Source organism: Bufo gargarizans, chromosome 2, assembly GCF_014858855.1.
Source record: "Bufo gargarizans isolate SCDJY-AF-19 chromosome 2, ASM1485885v1, whole genome shotgun sequence".
Classification (NCBI taxonomy): Eukaryota; Metazoa; Chordata; class Amphibia; order Anura; family Bufonidae; genus Bufo; species Bufo gargarizans.
Genome location: NC_058081.1, coordinates 517,238,351 through 517,262,684, shown reverse-complemented (window position 1 = coordinate 517,262,684; position 24,334 = coordinate 517,238,351). Strand labels below are relative to the sequence as shown.

General features: G+C 46.0%; 1 protein-coding gene across 2 annotated transcripts; it reads left to right on the top strand.

Annotated features, from left to right (window-relative positions):
• The first annotated feature begins 2,681 nt into the window (after positions 1-2,681).
• GPR19 (G protein-coupled receptor 19) lies at positions 2,682-19,358 on the top strand. 2 transcript variants are annotated; one of them, XM_044277980.1, is made up of 3 exons: positions 2,682-2,974; positions 14,093-14,172; positions 16,872-19,358. In XM_044277980.1, the coding sequence occupies exon 3, from the start codon at positions 16,947-16,949 to the stop codon at positions 18,192-18,194; it is 1,248 nt and encodes a 415-aa protein (XP_044133915.1). In that variant the 5' UTR covers positions 2,682-2,974; positions 14,093-14,172; positions 16,872-16,946; the 3' UTR covers positions 18,195-19,358. The 2 variants fall into 2 exon arrangements, with proteins under 2 accessions (XP_044133915.1, XP_044133914.1); XM_044277979.1 differs by lacking the exon at positions 14,093-14,172.
• Positions 19,359-24,334: the final 4,976 nt, after the last annotated feature.

Here is a 24,334-nt window from a genome sequence, read left to right as displayed (position 1 = left end):
TACTGATCCTGAGTTACATCCTGTATTATACTCCAGAGCTATACTCACTATTCTGCTGGTGGAGTCACTGTGTACATACATTGCTTATACTGTACTGATCCTGAAGTACATCCTGTATTATACTCCAGAGCTTCACTCACTATTCTGCTGGTGGAGTCACTGTGTACATACATTGCTTATACTGTACTGATCCTGAGTTACATCCTGTATTATACTCCAGAGCTGCACTCACTATTCTGCTGATGGAGTCACTGTGTACATACATTACTTATCCTTTACTGATCCTGAGTTACATCCTGTATTATACTCCAGAGCTATACTCACTATTCTGCTGGTGGAGTCACTGTGTACATACATTGCTTATACTGTACTGATCCTGAAGTACATCCTGTATTATACTCCAGAGCTTCACTCACTATTCTGCTGGTGGAGTCACTGTGTACATACATTGCTTATACTGTACTGATCCTGAGTTACATCCTGTATTATACGCCAGAGCTGCACTCACTATTCTGCTGATGGAGTCACTGTGTACATACATTACTTATCCTTTACTGATCCTGAGTTACAGCCTGTATTATACTCAAGATCTGCACTCACTATTCTGCTGGTGGAGTCACTGTGTACATACATTACTTATCCTGTACTGATCCTGAGTTACATCTTGTATTATACTCCAGAGCTGCACTCACTATTCTGCTGGTGGAGTCACTGTGTACATACATTACTTATCCTGTACTGATCCTGAGTTACATCCTGTATTATACTCCAGAGCTGTACTCACTATTCTGCTGGTGGAGACACTGTGTACATACATTGCTTATCCTGTACTGATCCTGAGTTACATCCTGTATTATACTCCAGAGCTGCACTCACTATTCTGCTGGTGGAGTCACTGTGTACATACATTGCTTATACTGTACTGATCCTGAGTTACAGCCTGTATTATACTCCAGAGCTGCACTCACTATTCTGCTGGTGGAGTCACTGTGTACATACATTGCTTATCCTGTACTGATCCTGAGTTACATCCTGTATTATACTCCAGAGCTGCACTCACTATTCTGCTGGTGGAGTCACTGTGTACATACATTGCTTATCCTGTACTGATCCTGAGTTACATCTTGTATTATACTCCAGAGCTGCACTCACTATTCTGCTGGTGGAGTCACTGTGTACATACATTACTTATCCTGTACTGATCCTGAGTTACATCCTGTATTATACTCCAGAGCTATACTCACTATTCTGCTGGTGGAGTCACTGTGTACATACATTGCTTATACTGTACTGATCCTGAAGTACATCCTGTATTATACTCCAGAGCTTCACTCACTATTCTGCTGGTGGAGTCACTGTGTACATACATTGCTTATACTGTACTGATCCTGAGTTACATCCTGTATTATACTCCAGAGCTGCACTCACTATTCTGCTGATGGAGTCACTGTGTACATACATTACTTATCCTTTACTGATCCTGAGTTACAGCCTGTATTATACTCCAGAGCTGCACTCACTATTCTGCTGGTGGAGTCAATGTGTACATACATTGCTTATCCTGTACTGATCCTGAGTTACATCTTGTATTATACTCCAGAGCTGCACTCACTATTCTGCTGGTTGAGTCACTGTGTACATACATTACTTATCCTGTACTGATCCTGAGTTACATCCTGTATTATACTCCAGAGCTGTACTCACTATTCTGCTGGTGGAGACACTGTGTACATACATTGCTTATGCTGTACTGATCCTGAGTTACATCCTGTACTATACTCCAGAGCTGCACTCACTATTCTGCTGGTGGAGACACTGTGTACATACATTACTTATCCTGTACTGATCCTGAGTTACAGCCTGTATTATACTCCAGAGCTGTACTCACTATTCTGCTGGTGGAGTCGCTGTGTACATACATTACTTATCCTGTACTGATCCTAAGTTACATCCTGTATTATACTCCAGGGCTGTACTCACTATTCTGCTGGTGGAGTCACTGTGTACATACATTACTTATCCTGTACTGATCCTGAGTTACATCCCGTATTTGGGTACTTTCACACTAGCTCTTTTTGATTCCGGCAGGCAGTTCTGGCAAGCCATGTACAAACGGAAAGCTTTTTTTTCCGGATTCGTTAGTGATTCGGATCCGGTATTTAAATTTTTCAAAGATCAAAAGCCCGGCGCACGCGCACACTGGAAAATCGGATCCGGCGATGTGGCAGTTTCCGGAACACTTGGTACCAGTTCCGACATTAATACATCTCTATGGAAATTAATGCCGGATCCAGCAAGTGCGGTATTGTTCTGGGATTTTGACCGGAAAAAATACCACAAGTCAAATACCGCACAAAGGGACGGAACTGAAGACATCCTGATGCAAACTGAACAGATTGCTTTCCATTCAGAATGCATTAGGACAAAACAAATGCTTTTTTCCCCGGTATTGAGACCCTTTACCGGATTTCAATACCGGAAAAGAATAACGCTATGTGAAAGTACCCTTGTACTCCAGAGCTGCACTCATTATTCTTCTGGTTGTTGTCAACATCATAAAGCTAATGGAAGACACTCCTCTAACAGCTGGGCTCCTATAATGCAGTGTTTTCTACAAGGGGTGTCACCCCCAATTGTCATCCACAAATGACGTCACAGGAGGGGCATGAATTAAAGTCCACATAGAAATAGACGGGCAGTGTGTGAGGTAGGAGAGACGCAATGAGGAGGCGGCGGCGGTCTGGGGGGAGCACATGAATCACCCCCTCCCCCTCGCTGTGTGATCAGACGGGGAGGCCGGGGCTTTGTTGCGGTGGTGGCCGAGCGTATACCGCCGCTTCTCCCGCGGACAGGACACGATGGCTCGGCCGTGAAGGGGCGCAGCCCGGGGGACCCCGTCTTCTCCCCCCGGCTGGAGGATGCTGAGTAACAGGCTGCCCATACAAGAGCGCACAGACCTCACAGCTGTGGGCCGGTAAGTGCACATGTATGTAGCATCGGAGGAGGCTCTTATTGGGGCACTACACTGCCCCCCACCCCAGGAGACCCCCACTGTGCAGGCGCTGCATGGCCTGCTAGAAAGCAGAGGAGGGGGCAGACATGAATGACTGATGGGGGCAGTAATGTGTGATATATAAATGATTGGGGGGGCAGGAATACAGTAAGGGGGCAGTAATGGGTGGTATATAAATGATTGGGGGGGGGCAGGTATATAGTAAGGGGGCAGGAATGGATGATATATAAATGATTGGGGGGGCAGGTATATAGTAAGGGGGCAGGAATGGATGGTATATAAATGATTGGGGGGGGCAGGTATATGGTAAGGGGGCAGTAATGGGTGATGTATAAATGATTGGGGGGGCAGGTATACAGTAAGGGGGCAGGAATGGATGATATATAAATGATTGGGGGGGGCAGGAATAAATACAGGGGGGCAGGTATATAGTAAGGGGGCAGTAATAAATTAAGGGGGCAGTAATGGGTGACATATAAATGATTGGGGGGCAGGAATAAATACAGGGGGCAGGTATATAGTAAGGGGGCAGTAATGGGTGATATATAAATGATTGGGGGGCAGGAATAAATACAGGGGGCAGGTATATAGTAAGGGGGCAGGAATGGATGATATATAAATGATTGGGGGGGGGCAGGTATATAGTAAGGGGGCAGGAATAGATGATATATAAATGATTGGGGGGGCAGGAATAAATACAGGGGGGCAGGGCCAGGTATATAGTAAGGGGGCAGGAATAAATACATGGGTGCAGGTATATATTAAGGGGGCAGTAATGGGTGATATATAAATGATTGGGGGGGGCAGGAATAAATATAGGGGCAGGTATATAGTAAGGGGGCAGGAATGGATGATATATAAATGATTGGGGGGGGGCAGGTATACAGTAAGGGGGCAGGAATGGATGATATATAAATGATTGGGGGGGGGCAGGTATACAGTAAGGGGGCAGGAATGGATGATATATAAATGATTGGGGGGGGCAGGAATAAATACAGGGGGGCAGGTATATAGTAAGGGGGCAGTAATAAATTAAGGGGGCAGTAATGGGTGACATATAAATGATTGGGGGGCAGGAATAAATACAGGGGGCAGGTATATAGTAAGGGGGCAGGAATGGATGATATATAAATGATTGGGGGGGGGCAGGTATATAGTAAGGGGGCAGGAATAGATGATATATAAATGATTGGGGGGGCAGGAATAAATACAGGGGGGCAGGGCCAGGTATATAGTAAGGGGGCAGGAATAAATACATGGGTGCAGGTATATATTAAGGGGGCAGTAATGGGTGATATATAAATGATTGGGGGGGGGCAGTATTAAATATAGGGGCAGGTATATAGTAAGGGGGCAGGAATGGATGGTATATAAATGATTGGGGGGGCAGGTATATAGTAAGGGGGCAGGAATGGATGGTATATAAATGATTGTGGAGGGCAGGTATAGATAATACAAGAAATACAGATGGAAATAATATTGGGGTTAATCAATGATCTGTGGGAGGCAGGAATATATAATATAAACATTATGGGGAGCAGTTATAGATAATACAAGATGTACAGATGTGAATAATATTGGGGGCGATGAATGATGTATAGGGGTGCAGACATGGTTTATAGGGAGGCAGAATAGATGATACAAAGAATATGTACAGTATAAGGGGGTCATAAAGAAATGACTATGGGGTGTAGTAATGGAATATACAAAGAATGGCGCCTGTTAATAGGAATTATTATACAGACATGGATTATAGAGCCGGTGCAGGAATGGATAGTATTGGGGTACAGACAGGTGTAATACACAGAGTACAGCAGCCAATGCCTGGATGATGAGGCTCGGGTACAGAGAAAATGTGGGCCGCCAGCTGCTAGAGGCATTCTGTATGTGCTGGAGGGGGGCATGAGGCGGCTCTGGGTGGTTGTTACTTTTGGGGATCTTTTGTAATACTGACTACAATTCCATACATCTACAGGCAGGTACTGCTTGCCTGGTTTGTTACATTGTATCCGGTGTAGACCATCTTTCTCTTGTCAGTTTGCTACAAGGTATCAGCAGGTCAAATGTTTCATTCTGGATTGTCTACTCTGGATACAAAATTTCTAGAAAGCTGCAAAAATTCTCTTTATACTATGATTACGTTTTTTCCCCATCTAACACATCCTTTACTCACGATATAAGGGAATGAGTGTCTGCTGTGGGTCCAAAAGTTGGGACCCTCAGTGATTGTGAGAATGGAGGTCCCCGAAGTCCCTTATGTGAATGGAGCAGCAGTTTGCATGACCACTGCCTCATTCACTCCTGTGGGACTGCAGAGTACAGAATGGGCACCATCTCTGACGGTCTCCACTCTATTCCCATAGGGATCTCCAGACTCCCACTCTCATGATTGCCGGGGGCCCAAGGATTTGACGTATGCCCTATGCTGTGGATACGGTATTAGTGTTTGTTGGAAAACCCTTTTATGGGTTTTCTTGGAGCACGATATTGATTACCTATCCTCAGGATAAAGCCTCATTCACACATCAGTGATTGGAGACTGCACAGACATGAGGTATAAGGGAAAGGTCTGCACCTGTTCTGTGTTTAGAGACGCACCTGGTTTTGGCTCAAAATCACTGACTAAATACAGATGTGTGAATGAGGCTTGGGGCTCATTCACACGACCGTGGTTTGGTTCTGCATTCAAGCTGCTTTTTTGCGGCTCGGGTGCGGACCTATTTGCTTCAATGGGGCCACAAAAGATGCGGACAGCACTCCGTGTTCTGTTCGCATCCGTTGCTCCGTTCTGTGGTCCTGCAAAAATTATAAATGAGTTTTGTGGACAAGAATAGGCATTTCTATAATGGGCCGTCTGTTCCGTTCCGCAAATTGCCGAAGGCACACGGGCGGCATCCGTGTTTTGCGGACCGCAAAATGCGGCACGGTCGTGTGAATGAGCCCTAAAGTCGTCAATGGGTGGCAGTCTGACTTCCGGCGCCCCTCCCATCAGCTGTTTGAAGAGACCACTGCACTCTGGTGAGCACCACAACCTCTGCATCCATCCTGAGGATAACACTAAACGAAGTAGACTGCAGCATGTCCTCGAGGGATTCTTTATTCAGAATGGGTCCATAAAAATTACAAAGTGCCAAAAACAGTGCAACGTTTTGACTCTAACATATAACAAGCTTGCACTGTTCTTGGCTTTATTGTACATTTTTCTGGCCCCATTCTGAATAAATAATCCTTGGAGGACGTGCTGTATAGATGGAGTGATCGCTAGGGAGCTATGGTTGCTGACAGGCTGAGGCATTCCAGAGGGAAGTCTGAAAGGGATGTTGGTGCTGCTTTTAGGCTACTTTCACACTAGCATGTAAGATTTTCCGCTATTGAGATCCGTCGTAGGGTGAATAGGACTTTACACTCTCCCTGTTGCTATGTGCTTTGTACACACAGCAGCAGGGAGCTTACCATGGGAGCCAGGGCTTCAGTAACGTCCTGGCTGTAAGCCCCGGGACTTTACTGCTGGGGCTCCGATCACAACTGCCACTGCACCACCAATGAGGAGGGCGGAGGGGACCCTGTGGCCACTGCCACCACTGATTATGATACTGGGGTGGTTGGGGGGGGCACACTGCGCCACCAATGAGGAGGAGGGGAGGGGACCCTGTGGCCACTGCCACCAATGAATATACTACTGGGGGGGGGCACACTGCACCACCAATGAGGAGGGCGGAGGGGACCCTGTGGCCACTGCCACCAATGATTATAATACTAGGGTGGTTGGGGGGGGGGGAGGCGCACTGCGCCACCAATGAGGAGGAGGGGAGGGGACCCTGTGGCCACTGCCACCAATGATTATAATACTGGGGTGGTTGGGGGGGGGGGGGCACACTGCGCCACCAATGATATTAACCCCTTAGTGACCTCACACATTTTTAAAAATCGCATTCCAAGAGCTATAACTTTATTAGTTTTTTTAATCAATGTACTTGTATGAGGTCTTATTTTTTGCAGGACAAGTTATAGTTTTTAATGCCCTATATTGGGTACATGTAATGAGACAGTTGTTTAGACAAAAGCCCCTTTGTTTACGTCAGTAAAAAGGCGTATTAGTGGTCACTAAGGGGTCAAAACTGGGGTGGGGGAATGAACTTATGGATTCAGACAGTTTTACGGGGAAAGGGGGTTTGATACAGTTTGTGAACTTGAGGTTTTTTTTTGTTGTTGTTTTTTGAGTGCCTTGTCATTTCAAAGAGATCATAGGGGTTAATTTGTACAATTGGGATTCTGTCGGCTTAATTAATACAACCTCTCCCCCCATCATCCATACGGTCCCCAAGGTCGCATAATGACCATGGCTCTCTGCAGCATTCAGGCTGCACCATGGTAACTGGGACGTCAGAGATGCTGATCATACGGAGAGAACAGGACATTTCCTCCCTGGGTGCCTGAGCTCCTGCACCGCACAACACACTAGATTGGGATGAGGGTCTGACGATCCTACTGAGCTGGATTTATTGCATTCTTGAAGGCTTTTGTCATGTTTACCAAAAATCAAGAAATCCCCAGTAAATATAAGTCCTTAAAGCGGTTGTCCAGCTTTTGCAGCTGCCTTACTGGACCTGTGGAGCAAAGTCTTTACCTGCTGCTGGGTTGTGGTCCCTGCTTGTCAACTTCTAGACTGGACAGGAGTCGCAAGTGCCGCTGCAGCCAACAACTGGCTCCAGCGGTGATGTGTGCCCAAGACAAACATCCCAGGGTCACAAGACTCTTGGGGGACTTGTCATCTCATTGGCTGCAGCGGCACACGTGACTCCCGTCCACTTGACAAGCGGGGGGATTGGCACACCAAGACAGCAGCGGTGGATGGAATGAACCAGAACCCAGCAGAGGTGAGCATGCCAGAAAGGCTACCAAAACTGGACAACCCTTGCTCTTTTGCTAAGTGGTTAAAATTCGGATTGAGCTTACAATGGCATATTCTCAGTTGCTGCATCTACAGTGGTTGTCATCCAACCTTCCTAGGTTCCTAAATGGCAGATCTTACTCGCTGCATAGTAAGGTAGTGGCGTGGGATGTTTTTTGGCTGTGGATACACGGTGATGAGCATTGTGTGACCTAAGATCGCTGTGTAGCACAGTAGTCTCAAAACATAATGGAACTGAATGAGGTTGCAGCATGACCCCAGAATCGCCAAAATCCAATACTGCTGGATTATTATTTTTTTGTAATTTTGAGGTTGCATCCACTTGCAATTTGTGTGCGACCCGATTCAGCTCCATTATGTATTGAGGCTGCAGTGCTACGCATCACAGCCAAAGTTGCCATGCAGCCCCAGTCTTTGGGCTTAGTCACACATATGAGTCATGTCGGTGTGCAGTACGGGGCCCATTTATCAAACAGGAGTATTTTATTTGTCTTTCTTTTGCTGAGTATTTATTAGAATCCTCACAGCTGTTGATGAAGTAGACTCGGTGTATTGTTATTAGTCTGACCTCGGGTGGTTGTTTTTTAGTTAGGTTCATATTCGCTTAGGGTACTTGCACACTAGCTTTAGAACAGTGGTTCTCAACCTTTCTAAAGCCGTGACCCCTTAATACAGTTCCTCATGTTGAGGGGACCCCCAACCATTACATTTTTTTTCCTTGCTACGTCATAACTAATTTTGCTACTGTTATAAATTGTAATGTAAATATCTGATATGCAGGATGTATGCGTCTATTACAAGGTGTTAGGTAGTTCTGTAATTGGCGCTGTGTTGTGGGGGATCTGTGGAGGACGCTGTTATGTGGGGGGGACCCGTGGAGGACGCTGTTATGTGGGGGGGGACCCGTGGAGGACGCTGTTATGTGGGGGGGGACCCGTGGAGGACGCTGTTATGTGGGGGGGGGACCCGTGGAGGACGCTGTTATGTGGGGGGGGGACCCGTGGAGGACGCTGTTATGTGGGGGGGGACCCGTGGAGGACGCTGTTATGTGGGGGGGGACCCGTGGAGGACGCTGTTATGTGGGGGGGGGACCCGTGGAGGACGCTGTTATGTGGGGGGGGGACCCGTGGAGGACGCTGTTATGTGGGGGGGGACCCGTGGAGGACGCTGTTATGTGGGGGGGGACCCGTGGAGGACGCTGTTATGTGGGGGGGGACCCGTGGAGGACGCTGTTATGTGGGGGGGGACCCGTGGAGGACGCTGTTATAGGGAATGTGTGCTATGACACATAGGGCCATGAGGGGGGCCAGCATAAGACATATAGCATCTTATGCTGGTCCCCTTCATGGCCCTATGTGTCCCCTCATGTGTCCTAAACTGCGCACATAACTGTCTTTGCGTGTAAAGTATGTTACTCCTGTGTGAAATAATCTCTCTCCTATTTGTAGCGTTATACTACCCTACCTCGTGAGATTTCCCTACCTCCTGACTTCCTGTCGCACTGCATGCGCAGTGTCCCGGTGTGAAGCTGAACTCCGCTGAGATTTTCCATAAACTGTCGGTTTGCGCATGCGCAGATCGTCAAAACTCAGGAACGCCTCCTCACGTCATTAGCACTGCGACGGGAAGTCAGGAGGTAGGGAAATCTCACGAAGTAGGGTAATGTAACGCTACAATCGTGCAGCCCTAATAGGAAGCCTCAGGCGACCCCCCCCCCACCCCCCGGAAAGGGCCGATCGACCCCCAAAGGGGTTGCGACCCCTAGGTTGAGAACCGCTGCTTTAGAAGAATCCAGCAGGCAGTTCCGGAACTGCCTGCCGGATCCGGAAATCCGTATGCAAACGGATATAATTTGTTTCCGGAACCGGCTGACAAATGCATTGAAAAACCGGATCTGTTTCTCCGGTGTCAGCTGAAAAAACGGATCCGGTATTTATTTTTTTCCACAGTTTTAAAGGTCTGTGCATGCGCAGACCGTAAAAAAACTGTTGCGTCAATGCAGCAATTTCATGAACACTTGGTACCAGATCCGGCATTAATACATTTAAATTAAAATTAATGCTTAATCCGGCAAGTGTTCCTCCAGAATTTTGGCTGAAGAAAATACTGCAGCATGCTGTGGTATTTTCTCCGGCCAAATACCATAAAAGGGACGGAACGGAAGACATCCTGATGCATACTGAACGGATTGCGTTCTATTCAGAATGCATTAGGATAAAACATATGCAGTTTTTTTCCCCTGTATTGAGCGCCTGTGACGGAACTCAATACCGGAAAACTTTAACGCTATGGTGAAAGTAGCCTAAGGCCTCATGCACACGACCGTTGTGTGCATCCGTGGCCGTTGTGCCGTTTTTTTTCACGGACCCGTTGACTTTCAATGGGTCCGTGGAAAAATCGGAAAATGCACCGTTTGGCAGCCGCATCCGTGAGCCGTGTTTCCTGGCCGTGAAAAAAATATGACCTGTCCTATTTTTTTCACGGCCAACGGTTCACTGGCCCATTCAAGTCAATGGGTCCGTGAAAGAACACGGATGCACACAAGATTGGCATCCGTGTCCGTGATCCGTGGCCGTAGGTTTTAGTTTCATACAGACGGAGGCCTCCTGCACACGAACGTTTTTTTACACGGTCCGCAAAAACAGGGTCCGTAGGTCCGTGATCCGTGCCCGTTTTTTCTTCCGTGGGTCTTCCGTGATTTTTGGAGGATCCACGGACATGAAAAATGAAAAAAAAATCTAAGTCAAGTTTGCCATTAAAATGATAGGAAAAAACGGACACGGATCACGGACACGGATCACGGACACGGATGACAATCTTGTGTGCATCCGTGATTTTCACGGACCCATTGACTTGAATGGGTCCGTGAACCGTTGGCCGCGAAAAAAATAGGACAGGTCATATTTTTTTCACGGCCAGGAAACACGGCTCACGGATGCGGCTGCCAAACGGTGCAGTTTCCGATTTTTCCACGGACCCATTGAAAGTCAATGGGTCCGCGAAAAAAACGGAAAACGGCACAACGGCCACGGCTGCACACAACGGTCGTGTGCAGGAGGCCGGATCCGAAGATCCGTCTGCATAAAAGCTTTTTCAGAGCTGAGTTTTCACTTCGTGAAAACTCAGATCCGACAGTATATTCTAACACAGAAGCGTTCCCATGGTGATGGGACGCTTCTAGTTAGAATACACTACAAACTGTGTACAAGACTGCCCCCTGCTGCCTGGCAGCACCCGATCTCTTACAGGGGGATATGATAGTGCGGCACCTGAAGGGGTTAATTGTACTATCATATCCCCCTGTAAGAGATCAGGGCTGCCAGGCAGCAGGGGGCAGACCCCCCCCCCCCCCTCCCCAGTTTGAATATCATTGTGCGGCCCCCCCCTCCCCTGTTAACTCGTTGGTGGCCAGTGTGCGCACCCCCCTCCCTCCCTCCCTCTATTGTTTTAATACATTGGGGCCAGTGTGCGCGCGCCCCCCCAACCCCCCCCCCTCCCTCCCTCTATTGTTTTAATACATTGGGGCCAGTGTGCGCACCCCCCCCCCCCCTCCCTCCCTCCCTCTATTGTAATAATAGCATTGGGGCCAGTGTGCGCACACCCCCCCCCCCCCCCCCCCGATCATCGGTGGCAGCGGAGTAGAAGATTTTCATACTTACCTGGCTGCTGGCTGCTGCGATGTCTGCGTCCGGCCGGGAGCTCCTCCTACTGGTAAGTGACAGCAATGCGCCGCACAGACCTGTCACTTACCAGTAGGAGGAGCTCCCGACCGGACACAGAGATCGCAGCAGCCAGCAGCCAGGTAAGTATGAATCTTCTACTCCGCTGCCACCGATGATCGGGGGGGGGGGGGGGGGGCACACTGGCCCCAATGCTATTATTACAATAGAGGGAGGGAGGGGGGGGGGGGGGGTTGGGGGGGCGCGCACACTGGCCCCAATGCTATTATTACAATAGAGGGAGGGAGGGAGGGGGGTGCACACACTGGCCACCAACGAGTTAACAACAGGGGAGGGGGGGCCCACTGGCCACCAATGAGTTAAAAACAGGGGGGGGGGGGGTCTGCCCCCTGCTGCCTGGCAGCACCTGCCAGGCAGCAGGGGACAGTCATGTACACAGTTTTTTTGTATATTCTAACCTGAAGCGTCTCCATCACCATGGGAACGCCTCTGTGTTAGAATATACTGTCGGAAATGAGTTTCACGATGTAGCTCATATCCGACAGTATATTCTAACATAGAGGCGTTCCCATGGTGATGGGGACGCTACAAGTTAAAATATACCATCGGATTGGAGAAAAATCCAATCCGATGGTATAACAGAACTCCAGACTTTACATTGAAAGTCAATGGGGACGGATCCGTTTGAAATGGCACCATATTGTGTCAACATCAAACGGATCCGTCCCCATTGACTTGCATTGTAATTCAGGACGGAGCCAAAAGCACGGCCAGGCGGACACCAAAATGACTTTTTTTTCATGTCCGTGGATCCTCCAAAAATCAAGGAAGACCCACGGACGGAAAAACGATCACGGACCAACGGAACCCCGTTTTGCGGACCGTGAAAAAAAACGTCCGTGTGCATGAGGCCTAAGACTGGTCTAATTTATTTGAGCATGAGAAAAGTCTCATGTCTCCAGGAAAAAAGTCACATCGCCACTGAAAACGGATAAGGAAAGTACGCCAGCTCTCGGGTGCAGTGGGAATTACACAATTTCAGTAGTAAATGCAAATTTAAAAAAATAAGACCGTCTAAAACAGCATTTTTACGCCTAAAACAGGCACAAAAACTTTATCAAGGGCTTCTGCACACAAACATCATTTTGGTCCGCATTTTTGCGGGTCGGATAAAGACCCAGTCACTTCAGTAGGGCTGCAAAAGATGCGGACAGCATGGGGGTGTGCTGTCTGCATCCGTATGTCCGTTCTGCAGCCCTGCAAAAACAAAAAAACATGTCCTGTTCTTGTCCGTTTTACGGACAAGTATAGGACTGTTCTATTAGGGGCCGGACGTTCCACAAAATGTGGAAAGCATACGGCCGGCATCCATATTTTGCGGACCTTAAAAAAAACGGCAGTGCCTGTGTGCATGAGCCCTAAATGTGCCCCTATGTGTTCTCCACTAGCAACATATGGATCCGTTAAATTCTACATGTGGTTCAGATGTGCTTTTCTTTTTTCCGGGGTATGTATCTTTGGTTTGTTTTGCAGACAGATTGTGTCCATTCTATTCAACGGGCCAAATTAAAACCATGGAGATCATACAGATGCCATCCGTCTGAGGTCTGCTTTTCACTGATCCACTGGAAAGATAATGGGGGGGAAAAAAAAACATCAACCGTGATGAAAAAACTGAGTGAGATGTGTCCTCAACTGGGATCATTGCTGATGCAAAATTCAAATGCAAAATGGTTTAAGTTTTTGCACCTGTGTGAATAAGCCCTTATGCCACTTTCACACGGGCGAGAATTCCGTGCGGGTGCAATGCGTGAGGTGAACGCATTGCACCCACACTGAATCCGGACCCATTCACTTCAATGGGGCTGTGCACATGAGCGGTGATTTTTTATTTAATATTTTTTTTTCACACATCACTTGTGCGTTGCGTGAAAATCGCAGCATGATCTATATTGAGTTTTTCACGCAACGCAGGCCCCATAGAAGTGAATGGACCTGCGTGAAAATCGCCAGTATCCACAAGCAAGTGCGAATGCGGTGCGATTTTCACGCATGGTTGCTAGGTGACGATCGGGATGGGGAATGCAAATAATAGCATTCTTAATACAGAATGCTAAGTAAATTAGGGATGGAGGGGTTAAAAAAATAAAAATAAAAAATTAAACTCACCTCATACACTTGTTCGCGAAGCTCGGCTCTTCTTCTTTTGAGGACCTGGGAGGAAAAGTACCTTTTGGTGACGTCACTGCGCTCATCACGTGGATGGACCATAAGATGAGCGCAGTGACGTCACCAAAGGTACTTTCCCTCCCAGGTCCTCAAAGAAGAAGAAAGAAGACGAGCCGGGTTTCGCGAACAAGTGCTTGAGGTGAGTCTAATTATTTTTTTTTTAACCCCTCCATCCCTAATTTACTTAGCATTCTGTATTAAGAATGCTATTATTTTCCCTTATAACCATATAATGGGCCTCCCTGTTCCATTCCACAGATTGCGGAAGGCACAGGGGCGCCATCCGTTTTGCGGACCGCAAAAACAGCACTGTCGTGTGCATGAGCCCTTAGAGAAAGGTGAGAAAAATAACAAATTTGAGTATTCAGGAGGCCTGACATCAGGAGAGGGAAACGGAGGAAGAAAGGAGTGTTTATGATTGTGAAAAGAAGGAAAAAGACAACTTCAAGGGATCACGAGAGACTGGCAGCTTTGTCATGGTTACGTTATACTTTTTCCAGTCACTAAATGTATTCTGGACGGTGCCCTAATGACCCACTCTCCACCACCTAACCTACTGTCTGATGACTCCTTTTCCATTTTTTCCACGCTTGGGGCCACCACATTTTTGTTGTGGGAAGTAATTATAGGAATGTGTGGATACTCAGTCATCGGAAGCTGGTTCATACATTTTACCTGTACTGATACATTGTAGTAAACCCTCAGGAGAGAAACATGCACTGCTGAAATCGCCATTATTAATCTATTTGCCGACAGTGATCTCTGCTTGCTGACAGTGAATTGCTAAATTCCTGTTTACATCGGGCCCGACAATCAGATCGAATACTCCTCACTGCTGAGAAATTGTACCACTTGTATCCAGTAGGTAAATCCACTGTCTGCAGAAGGATTTGTCTTTAAAGCTCGTCAGTATCTGGATGTAAAGGAGAATGCTCCCATTCACTCACAGCAAGCAGAGATCTTGACACTAGTAGAAAATAACAGCCTATTTGAATGTGGCAAAACTTTTCATTATACAATGATGAAAGGGGTTGCCAAAGGTTTTTATATATTGATGGCCTATCCTCAGGAATGTGAGGATAAGTGAATAAAAGCAGCACTGCTGTAACCAGTTCTGTCCACTACACACGCTACTTGGTAAGGGTACTTTCACACTTTCACGGCAGAGGATTCCAGCGGGCAGTTCCGTAGCCGAAACTGCCTGCCAGATCCGGACACAAACCGATGCATTTGTGAGACGGATCCGGATGTGTATCCTTCTCACAAATGCATTGCAATACCGGATCCGTTTTGCCAGAACACTTGGGGCCGGATCCAGCATTAATGCATTTCAATGGAAATTAATGCCGGATCCGGCATTCCGGCAAGTGTTCAGGATTTTTGGCCGGAGAGAAAACTGCAGCATGCTGCGGTATTTTCTCTGGCCAAAAAATGTAAGAGGGACTGAACTGATGCATCCTGAACGGATTGCTCTCCATTCAGAATGCATTAGGATAAAACTGATCAGTTTTTTTTTCCAGGTATTGAGCCCCTAGGATGGAATTCAATACCGGAAAACAAAAACGCTAGTGTGAAAGTACCCTAACCACTGATTGGTGGACTATGCAAGGTGCCCCACTGATCAGATATAGATGGTTTATCCTGATGGTAGGCCAGCAATATACAGATCTCAGACAACTCCTTTAAATGTCATTCTCCTTCAAATTCAGAAATCTCCTTGTGTAGTCCTTATGTGGCTATTCAATATACCATTCAGCCATACCTTTAAAGGGGTTCTCCGAGAATTAAGAAAATACGTAAATATTACTTAATTATAACTATATTCCCGAATACCTTTCATTAATTATAATGGCTGGTTTTGTCTAGGGAGCAACCATCAGGGTAAATAAAATGTCTGCTGTCCTATTAGTACACACAAAACCTGTCCTAACAACACAGGAGGACAAGTTACTTCACAACACTGAGCTAAAGAGCTGCCTCATCCTCCTCTCTACGCTATGATATTTAGCTGAATCTTTGTGGGAATGGAGTTCATGAGGAGACATGAAGTACAAAGAGGATGGACAGGACAGACTGTGGTAATGTGGGGCTGTGGTAATGGAGACTGTACACAAGTTCTGCTACTCATCAGCCACATCTGCTCATGAACTCAATTCCAACAGAGATTCAGCTAAACGGACAAGAATAGGACATGACTCATAATTTTTGCGGAGCCACGGAATGGAGCAACGGATGCGGACAGCACACAGTGCTGTCCACATCTTTTGCGGACCCATTGAAATGAATAGTTCCGTATACGGAATCAAAATACGGCCCGTATACGGAACACAAAAAACGTTGTGTGCATGAGCCCTAAGGGTACTTTCACACTAGCATTGTTTGAATCCCACTAGCGTTGTTTGAATCCGGCGGGCAATTCCGTCGCCAGAACTGCTCGCCGGATCCAGAAAAAACTTGTGAAAACGGATTACATTTGAATCCTGATCAGGATTCTGATCACTATGAAAAAAATGCATTGGAAAAAACTGATCCGCCATTTATGGAAATTTTTCGGGTTTAACATGCAAAAGCTGGATCCGGTTTGACGGAACACACGGCGCCGGATCCTGCATTAATGCAAATCAATGGGAAAAATGCTGGATCCGGTGTTCTGGATTTTTGGCCGGAGGTAAAAATACAACATGCTACAGCTTTATGAAAAGCCTGATCAGTAAAAAAGACTGAACTGGATGCATCCTGAATGGATCGCTCTCCATTCAGAATGCACGTGGATAAAACTAATCGGTTCTTTTCCGGATTTGAGCCCCTAGGACGAAACTCAGCGCCGGAAAAGAAAAACGCTAGTGTGAAAGTACCCTAAGGCTACTGTTCCCATGTGATTGATTCCAATGTTTTCATCTACTGAATGTTCATCACTACCCCCCTCACAATACCCCATTCACTCTATCCCTCATTGACACTTTTGATCCATCTTATCTTGCTAATATTGGTCCTTGTACCTATGGTGCCCCTAATCTCCTCCTCTTTTGTTCTCCAGAATTCCATCTTGGTGTCATCTTCGAAATCTTTTCACCTTCAGAAATTTCTAAAGCCCCTACATCTGTGGATAAAGATGGTGTTTGCCCATGGAATGGATGTCCAGAGGCCTCGGCTCATCCTACCTACCCTCCTCTATCCGATGCCAAATAATAGTCTGACCACCTGTCCAATCTCAGCTGGAGAACCATGGATCCCAGGACTTTACAAAGACAGCACCATGGGGCAGAGGAACATTACTGGTCCAGTCCAACTTCTATTTCCTGGGGAGGTAGCAACGGCTGGTTTGATCTTTGGGATTATATGGATCCTCTCAGTGTTTGGCAACGCTTTGGTTTGTCTCGTCATTCACCGGAGCCGTCGGACCCAGTCAACAACTAATTACTTTGTGGTGTCTCTGGCATGTGCAGATTTGCTGCTTAGCCTTGGTAGCGCCCCTTTCACACTATTACAAATCACGTCTGGTCGATGGGCATTGGGCAGCGCCATGTGTAAATTGGCACGTTATTTCCACTACCTGACACCAGGAGTCCAGATCTATGTACTTCTGTCAATCTGCCTTGATCGTTTCTACACCATCTTGTATCCTCTGAGCTTTAAGGTCTCTAGGGAAAAAGCTAAAAGGATGATTGTGGCTTCGTGGCTCTTCGATGCCGCCTTTGTTTCTCCAGCATTCTTCTTTTATGATGTTGTGGACGGACACTGCAACTTCTTCCCACCTCCGTCCTGGGATGGGGCAGTGTATGGTGTGGCCCATCTTCTGGTGGGCTTCCTTGTGCCCTCTACTCTCATCCTCCTCTTTTACCAGAAAGTAGTGAAATATATTTGGCGCATTGGCACTGACAGGCTGAGTGTCAGACGCACCATGAACATTGTGCCCAGAACCAAAGTCAAAACAATCAAAATGTTCTTGATGTTAAATACAATATTCCTGGTATCATGGTTGCCCTTCTATGTTGTGCAGTTGTGGCATCCGGAAGAGAGTGACCAGCGCCAGTGCTGCCTTGCCTATCTAGCAGTTTCCTGGCTCTCCTTCGGTTCCTCGGCTGCCAAGCCAACCCTGTACTCTGTATATAATGCCAACTTCCGACGTGGCATGAAGGAGACCTTTTGTATGTCATCCATGAAGTGTTATCGGAGCAATGCTTACACTATCACCACCAGTTCCCGCATGGCAAAAAGGAACTACGTTGGCATATGTGAAATGCCCATCCCGGGCAAAACTGCAGTCAAGGAATCAGTTTATGATTCATTTGATCGGGAAGCTAAAGAGAAAAAACTGGCTTGGCCCATCGATTCCAACCCTCCGAACACATTTGTGTAATTGTTCCTTTCCTGTACCAAACAAGATACCAATACAATGCCTGCAGTTCTGTGCTTGACACAGAAATGCCAAAACTGGAGATCAACTCCCAGAGTGGCAATTATTGGACTCCAGGTCTTACTGGGTTATATTTTTGTTTATTTAATAAAATAAAAAAGGAAATAATATAATAAGTATTTTAAGTGAAGCAATATTTATTTTATCACACTTGGAAAATTGAAAGAGAAAAGAAAAATTGACTTCTGAAAATTCCGGATTTTGGTTCTGTAAATAAAATATATCTGAGTATAGGAAGTCACATACAGACCCAAGGTTTTTCCACGGCTCGGTCTGGTCTGCATTACAGTGTTGCATTGTAGTCTCATTTGCTGTTGTCACGGTAACATTGTATCATGTTTATTTTTGGTGCAATATATCGGAAAGGAGCCCCTAGGAAATGAAATGACTGTTCTTTTGTAGTAAACAACCTGCTGTCATAATTGTCGTGGTCAGTCTAGATTTCTGGAAAGAACGTCGCCTGACCAGAATGAGAGCGAGAGGCAACGTCCTGTTCAGATCTCCCTGTTCCTTGTCTTGTAAGATCATCACTTGTTTACAAAAGGGCTAAATTTCAACAAAATAATCCATACCATTAGACAGATTCTTGCCATAGTTTAACTCGGTTCTTTTGTGTTTTTTATTTTAGTTTATACTTTATTTTTTAAATCATTCTATGTGTTTATCGGATAATAGGATGCTCCAAGGTTAGGTGGAAGAACATAATTAACATGATTGTGATAATTAAAGGGCTTGTCCAGGGTTCTGCTGATAATGGTATGGCTACATGCCGACGCTGGCCGCGGCCAGGAACGCAGGGGGATCAAAGTGTAGCAGTGACCCCATAGGAATTAATGGGATTGCAGCACGACTCGCATGTTTGCTTTGATCCTAACACGCGAGTCACAAAAAAATCCAACACTCACCGAGGCACTGTGGCCTTCTCACAGCTTAGCCTAGGCCAGTGATGCCACGTTCATTGGTCACGTGGCCTATGTGCATCTCAGTCCCATTAATCAGATACTAATGACCTATTCTGAAGATAGATCATCAGTATGAAGGGGCATTCACATGACCGTACCTATTTTGCGGTCCTCAAAACACACATACCGGCCGCGTGCATCACATATTTTCTCCTTACTTGGGCATCGTACTATGTAACAAATGCCTATTCTTGTGCACAAAAATGACAAGAATAGAACATGTTCTATTTTTGTTTGCGGGCTGTGGTACAGGCATACGGATGTGGACAGCGCACAACATGTTGTCTGCATCTTTTGTCTCAATGGGTACAGTCATGTGAAGCCTCCTAAAACACATGGAAAACCCCTGTAAATGGGTTTTCCACAATCGTAAGTGATGGCATTTTGCTAGACCCGTGCTGTGGTCCTGAACGCTGGTGGTCACAGCAATCACAAACTGATTGCATATCCTAACAATATGGAATCAATGTCTTTAAAGAGGACCTCAACCTTTACTGAAAGCACCTTCAGTTTGCATTGGCTCTGCCCTGCCTTACCAGCATGCATAGTATGGATCCCATATACTTTCTATGGATCCGTATTCCGAATGCTAGAAAAGCAGAGCAGAAGCCGATCCAAGCCGAAGGTGCAGCGCGCTCTGAGAAACACTGCTGCATCTTCCATGTTTTCAGTAATGCCCCTTGTAAACGAGCGTGAGCTGAGTAGGTCCGGATGCGTTCAGTGAAAAATGTGCGATTTCGCAAGCAAGTTCATTCAGTTTTGCCTGAGATTGCGTACTGTTTTTATCTCGCGGGTGCAGTGCGATTTAATGCGTTTTACACGCCCGTGATAAAAAATTGAAGGTATACAAAGAACATCTCTTAGCAACCATCCGTGAAAAACGCATCGCATCCGCACTTGCTTGCGGATGCGATTTTTCACGCAGCCCCATTCACACTTCTATGGGGCCTGCGTTGCGTGAAAATTGCAGAATATAGAACATGCTGTGATTTTTTTTTTTTCACGCAATGCACAAGTGATGCGTGAAAACCAACGCTCATGTACACAGACCCATTGAAATGAATGGGTCCGGACGGGCGCAATGCGTTCGCATTGCACCAGCGCGGAATACTTGCTTGTGTGAAAGGGGCCTAAAGGTTTAAGTCCCCTTTAGTTAAAGTTTCATAAAATATTCCCCAACCTTCTTAGGTTTCTGTTGCTTACTATTTTCAAGGTCTCTGCTTCTTGTCAATGAGTAGATCTAGTCCTCACACAACTGGGGGCTTTGTTATGGTGGCAGACACGCTGCTGATTTTGAGCTGTGGAATTGTGCGCAGAAAATCTACAACTTATACAGTGGCAATAAAGTGGATGATATTTTTTAAAATCTCATTCACACACCTGCGATTTTATATCTGCATCTCCATTTATGATGCAGATTTCAGCCTTTGCAATGCAGAGGGTGAAATTTACGCCAAATTATAGGCAACATCCATGTATAGCTCATGCGAATTTTAATGCAGATTTTCTACACTGAAATATGTCCTATGTGAACATATCCTTATACTGTATCAATGTAGATGATCCTCGGTACGCCGATCACAAGAGTAGCACAGATCTCCCTCCTGCTCTGATTCTTAAAGCGTATCCATCTGGAGTCCACGTGGTTTAGCTCGCAGACGGGTATGTCACTAGAAGGTGCTGGGCCTGATGCCAAACTTGTGAATGAACCCCTTCCATTAAAGGGGTTGTCTAATTAAATTAAATTGTGTCACTAAGCTTTCAAAAAGCTCAATCTGTCAAAGCTGCATATCAAAGTTTTGGATCACTGGGGGCTCTAAGTGCTGAGACCCCCACGATTGCTAGAATGAGGGTAGCGTGCGCTCTCTCCTCTCTGCAGGAGATGGGCTCAGTAGACTGACTCAAGTCTATGGGACCATATTTATTCTGTCTCCCAAGACAAGATCCCTAAATCAGACCCCAGATCAGATGAAAAAAAGAAAATCAAAACAAGCGTATACTTATCTCTTCTTGCTTCTCTTGTCTTTGGTGCCCAGCACACAGGTCTCGATACCTGATGCAAGAAGGTCTGTGGGACCCCTGGACTAAGGGGTCTGGTTGCTACTGCCATAATCCTTAGTTATGCCACTGTTCATACATGATTGTCTAGACTGCACACAGTTGTAACAAACCCTCAGAATGAGAGAAGTATTAGGGCAAAGCAAGTTTCTAGCCTTTTGGATGTACACAAGAATTCCCAGAGAATCAGAAATACAAAATATATGAGAGTTGTAGAATGCCTTTAAATTGCATTTTAAAGGGAACCGGTCATCACCTTCATGCTGCCCATACTAACGGCAGCATAAAGTAGAGACAGGTGCGTTGATTTCAGCGGTCTGTCATTTATAAGTTAAAAGTAAGTGGTTGCCGAGAACCAACATCACAATCCTTGCAGACCGGGCCTGGAGAAGAGTCACTGCCACCTGAGAAGAGTCCTGGTTATTCATGACTTCCTGCTCTCCCGCCCACCTGCTGGTGACTGACCGTCTTCTACCTAGTTTTCTCCCTTTCTCTCTAGGAGAGAACTGCCAATCATCAGCAGGTGGGCGAGGAGAGCAGGAGATTATGAATAACCAGGACTCTTCTCAGGTAGATGTGACTCTTCTCAGGTAGATGTGACTCTTCGAGGCCTGGCCTGCAGTGATTATGATGCTGGTCCTCAGCAAACACTTAATTTTAGGTCATGACTCATGAGTGACACACTGCTGAAATCAGCGTTTCTGTCACTATTGTATGCTGCCCACAGTGAGGTCAGTGAAAAGTTCATGATAGGTTCTCTTTAAAGTGGTTTTATGGATGGAGAAAACTTGTATTAAAAAGGGCCAGAAGGGGTTATAAAATAAAAAATTACAGTGACAATATGGTTCTGATCCTGCTCTAGTCTCTGGTACTCCTCACCTCCTGGTCCTGGATTGACACAAAGGAATTGACTGGAAATGCCTTCTTAGCCAGTTGCTGGCAGAGTCGGGTCACTGTGGCGACCACTCATTGGCACTAGTGGGCATTTCTAGCCATTTCCTGTGTCAAGCAGTGGGAACTAAAGCCGCATTTCAAAAAGGCATTGGCAGGGGATCGGCTAGCAATAATTCTTTTTTTTTAATTTGTAAAGGGGTTTTCCAGGATAGATAATCAGTATGTGTTTGAATGAGGTCCAACGCCTGGCTCCTTGCCACTGTTTGAAGAGGCTGTGGTGGTCCGGTAAGCACCACAGCCTCTTTCTAGGCCAGGGATGTCACGTTCATTGCTCACATGGCCAATGTGCGGCTCAGTCCAATTCAAGTGAATTGGCCTGGGCTGTAATACCTCGTACAGCTGTCAGACAGTTTTACAGAGCCGTCGGAGCACCTCACACTCTTCAGAAGGATGATCTGGAGTGGTTCTGGGAGTTGGGCCATCAATATTAAACTTCCTGAAAATCCTCTTCTGGATCTTTTTAAAATACATTTTATCACTCCACCCCCACCCAAAAAAAACAACCTTTAAAGTAATGGTGTAAAATGCCTGATACACAGAACTTATTCTGACATGATGTTGTAACCCATACATGACTGCACAGCCCTCTGTTGTTTTCTCAGTCAATTTATTTTTCACAAACTTATATCTCATCTCAAAAGCATCCCCCATGACTGTAGCCATCTGCCTTTTTTTTTTTTTTTTTTTTATAAAAATGCATCCAATAAATATATAGTGTATAGCTATCCTTTTTTTTTTCTGAATTATTTTTAGGGGATGTGGGGTTGGAAAAGCCTCTTTGTCTGGTATATGATACTCGGTGTTTATGGCAGAGACCATTTGGTGGCAGCTGGAGTGTGTGGGTGGGGTTCTATGGAAATCTATAGCACAGTCCTATTTTTACCTTTTTGTGAATCTGAATAAAAGTCTGAGCCCATGTAGTGAGAGAGAGAGATAGATAGATAGATAGATAGATATATTTTAGGGAAATTCATTGTTTTTCTCAATTAGCTGATATTGGCTATATACTGTCTTACCAAATACCATATTTTTTTTTTTCCCTAAATGACATACCTAGGTTGTAGAGGAGGAAAATAAGAAAAAAAAATATATTTTTCATTAGACCTCAGATCAGACCGCCAGTCGGACCCCTAATGTTAATCAGACCACACCTCAGACCGCCAATGTTCATAAGACCCCTAAACAGACCTACAGACCAGAGCCCCAATATGAATAGGACCTCCAATTCAGACCTCAGATCAGCCCCTCATGTTAATAAGAGCAGACAAAAAAAAAAAATCATCTTACCTTAAGATAAGAGAATATATATATTCTGTATATACTGTACTAAAATTTTAGACTGCAAAGTAAAAATACTTTAAAAATAAAAGTGTATTTTTATCAATTAACAAAATGCAATAAAAATCTAAATCCAATCAATATTGGGTGTGACCGCCCTTTGCCTTCAGAACAGCATCAATTCTTCTTTGTTCACTTGTACACAGTTTTCGAAGGAACGCAGTGGGCAGGGGCGGACACAGACAGCAGAGAGACCCTGTGCAAAGAATGTGCGCCCCCTTCCTCCCCCAGGCAAAATTCTCAACATATCCTATTCTGTCCTAACAGTACTTATAGCAATACAAAACATACAGGTAAGGCTACTTTCACACTAGCGTTCGTCGGTCCGCTCGTGAGCTCCGTTTGAAGGAGCTCACGAGCGGACCCGAACGCTTCCGTCCAGCCCTGATGCAGTCTGAATGGATGCAGATCCGCTCAGACTGCATCAGTCTGGCGGCGTTCAGCCTCCGCTCCGCTCGCCTCCGCACGGACAGGCGGACAGCTGAACGCTGCTTGCAGCGTTCGGGTGTCCGCCTGGCCGTGCGGAGGCGTACGGATCCGTCCAGACTTACAATGTAAGTCAATGGGGACGGATCCGTTTGAAGATGCCACAATATGGCTCAATCTTCAAGCGGATCCGTCCCCCATTGACTTTACATTGAAAGTCTGGACGGATCCGTCCGAGGCTATTTTCACACTTAGCTTTTATATGCTAATATAATGCACACGGATCCGTTCTGAACGGAGCCTCCGTCTGCATTATTATGATCGGATCCGTTCAGAACGGATCCG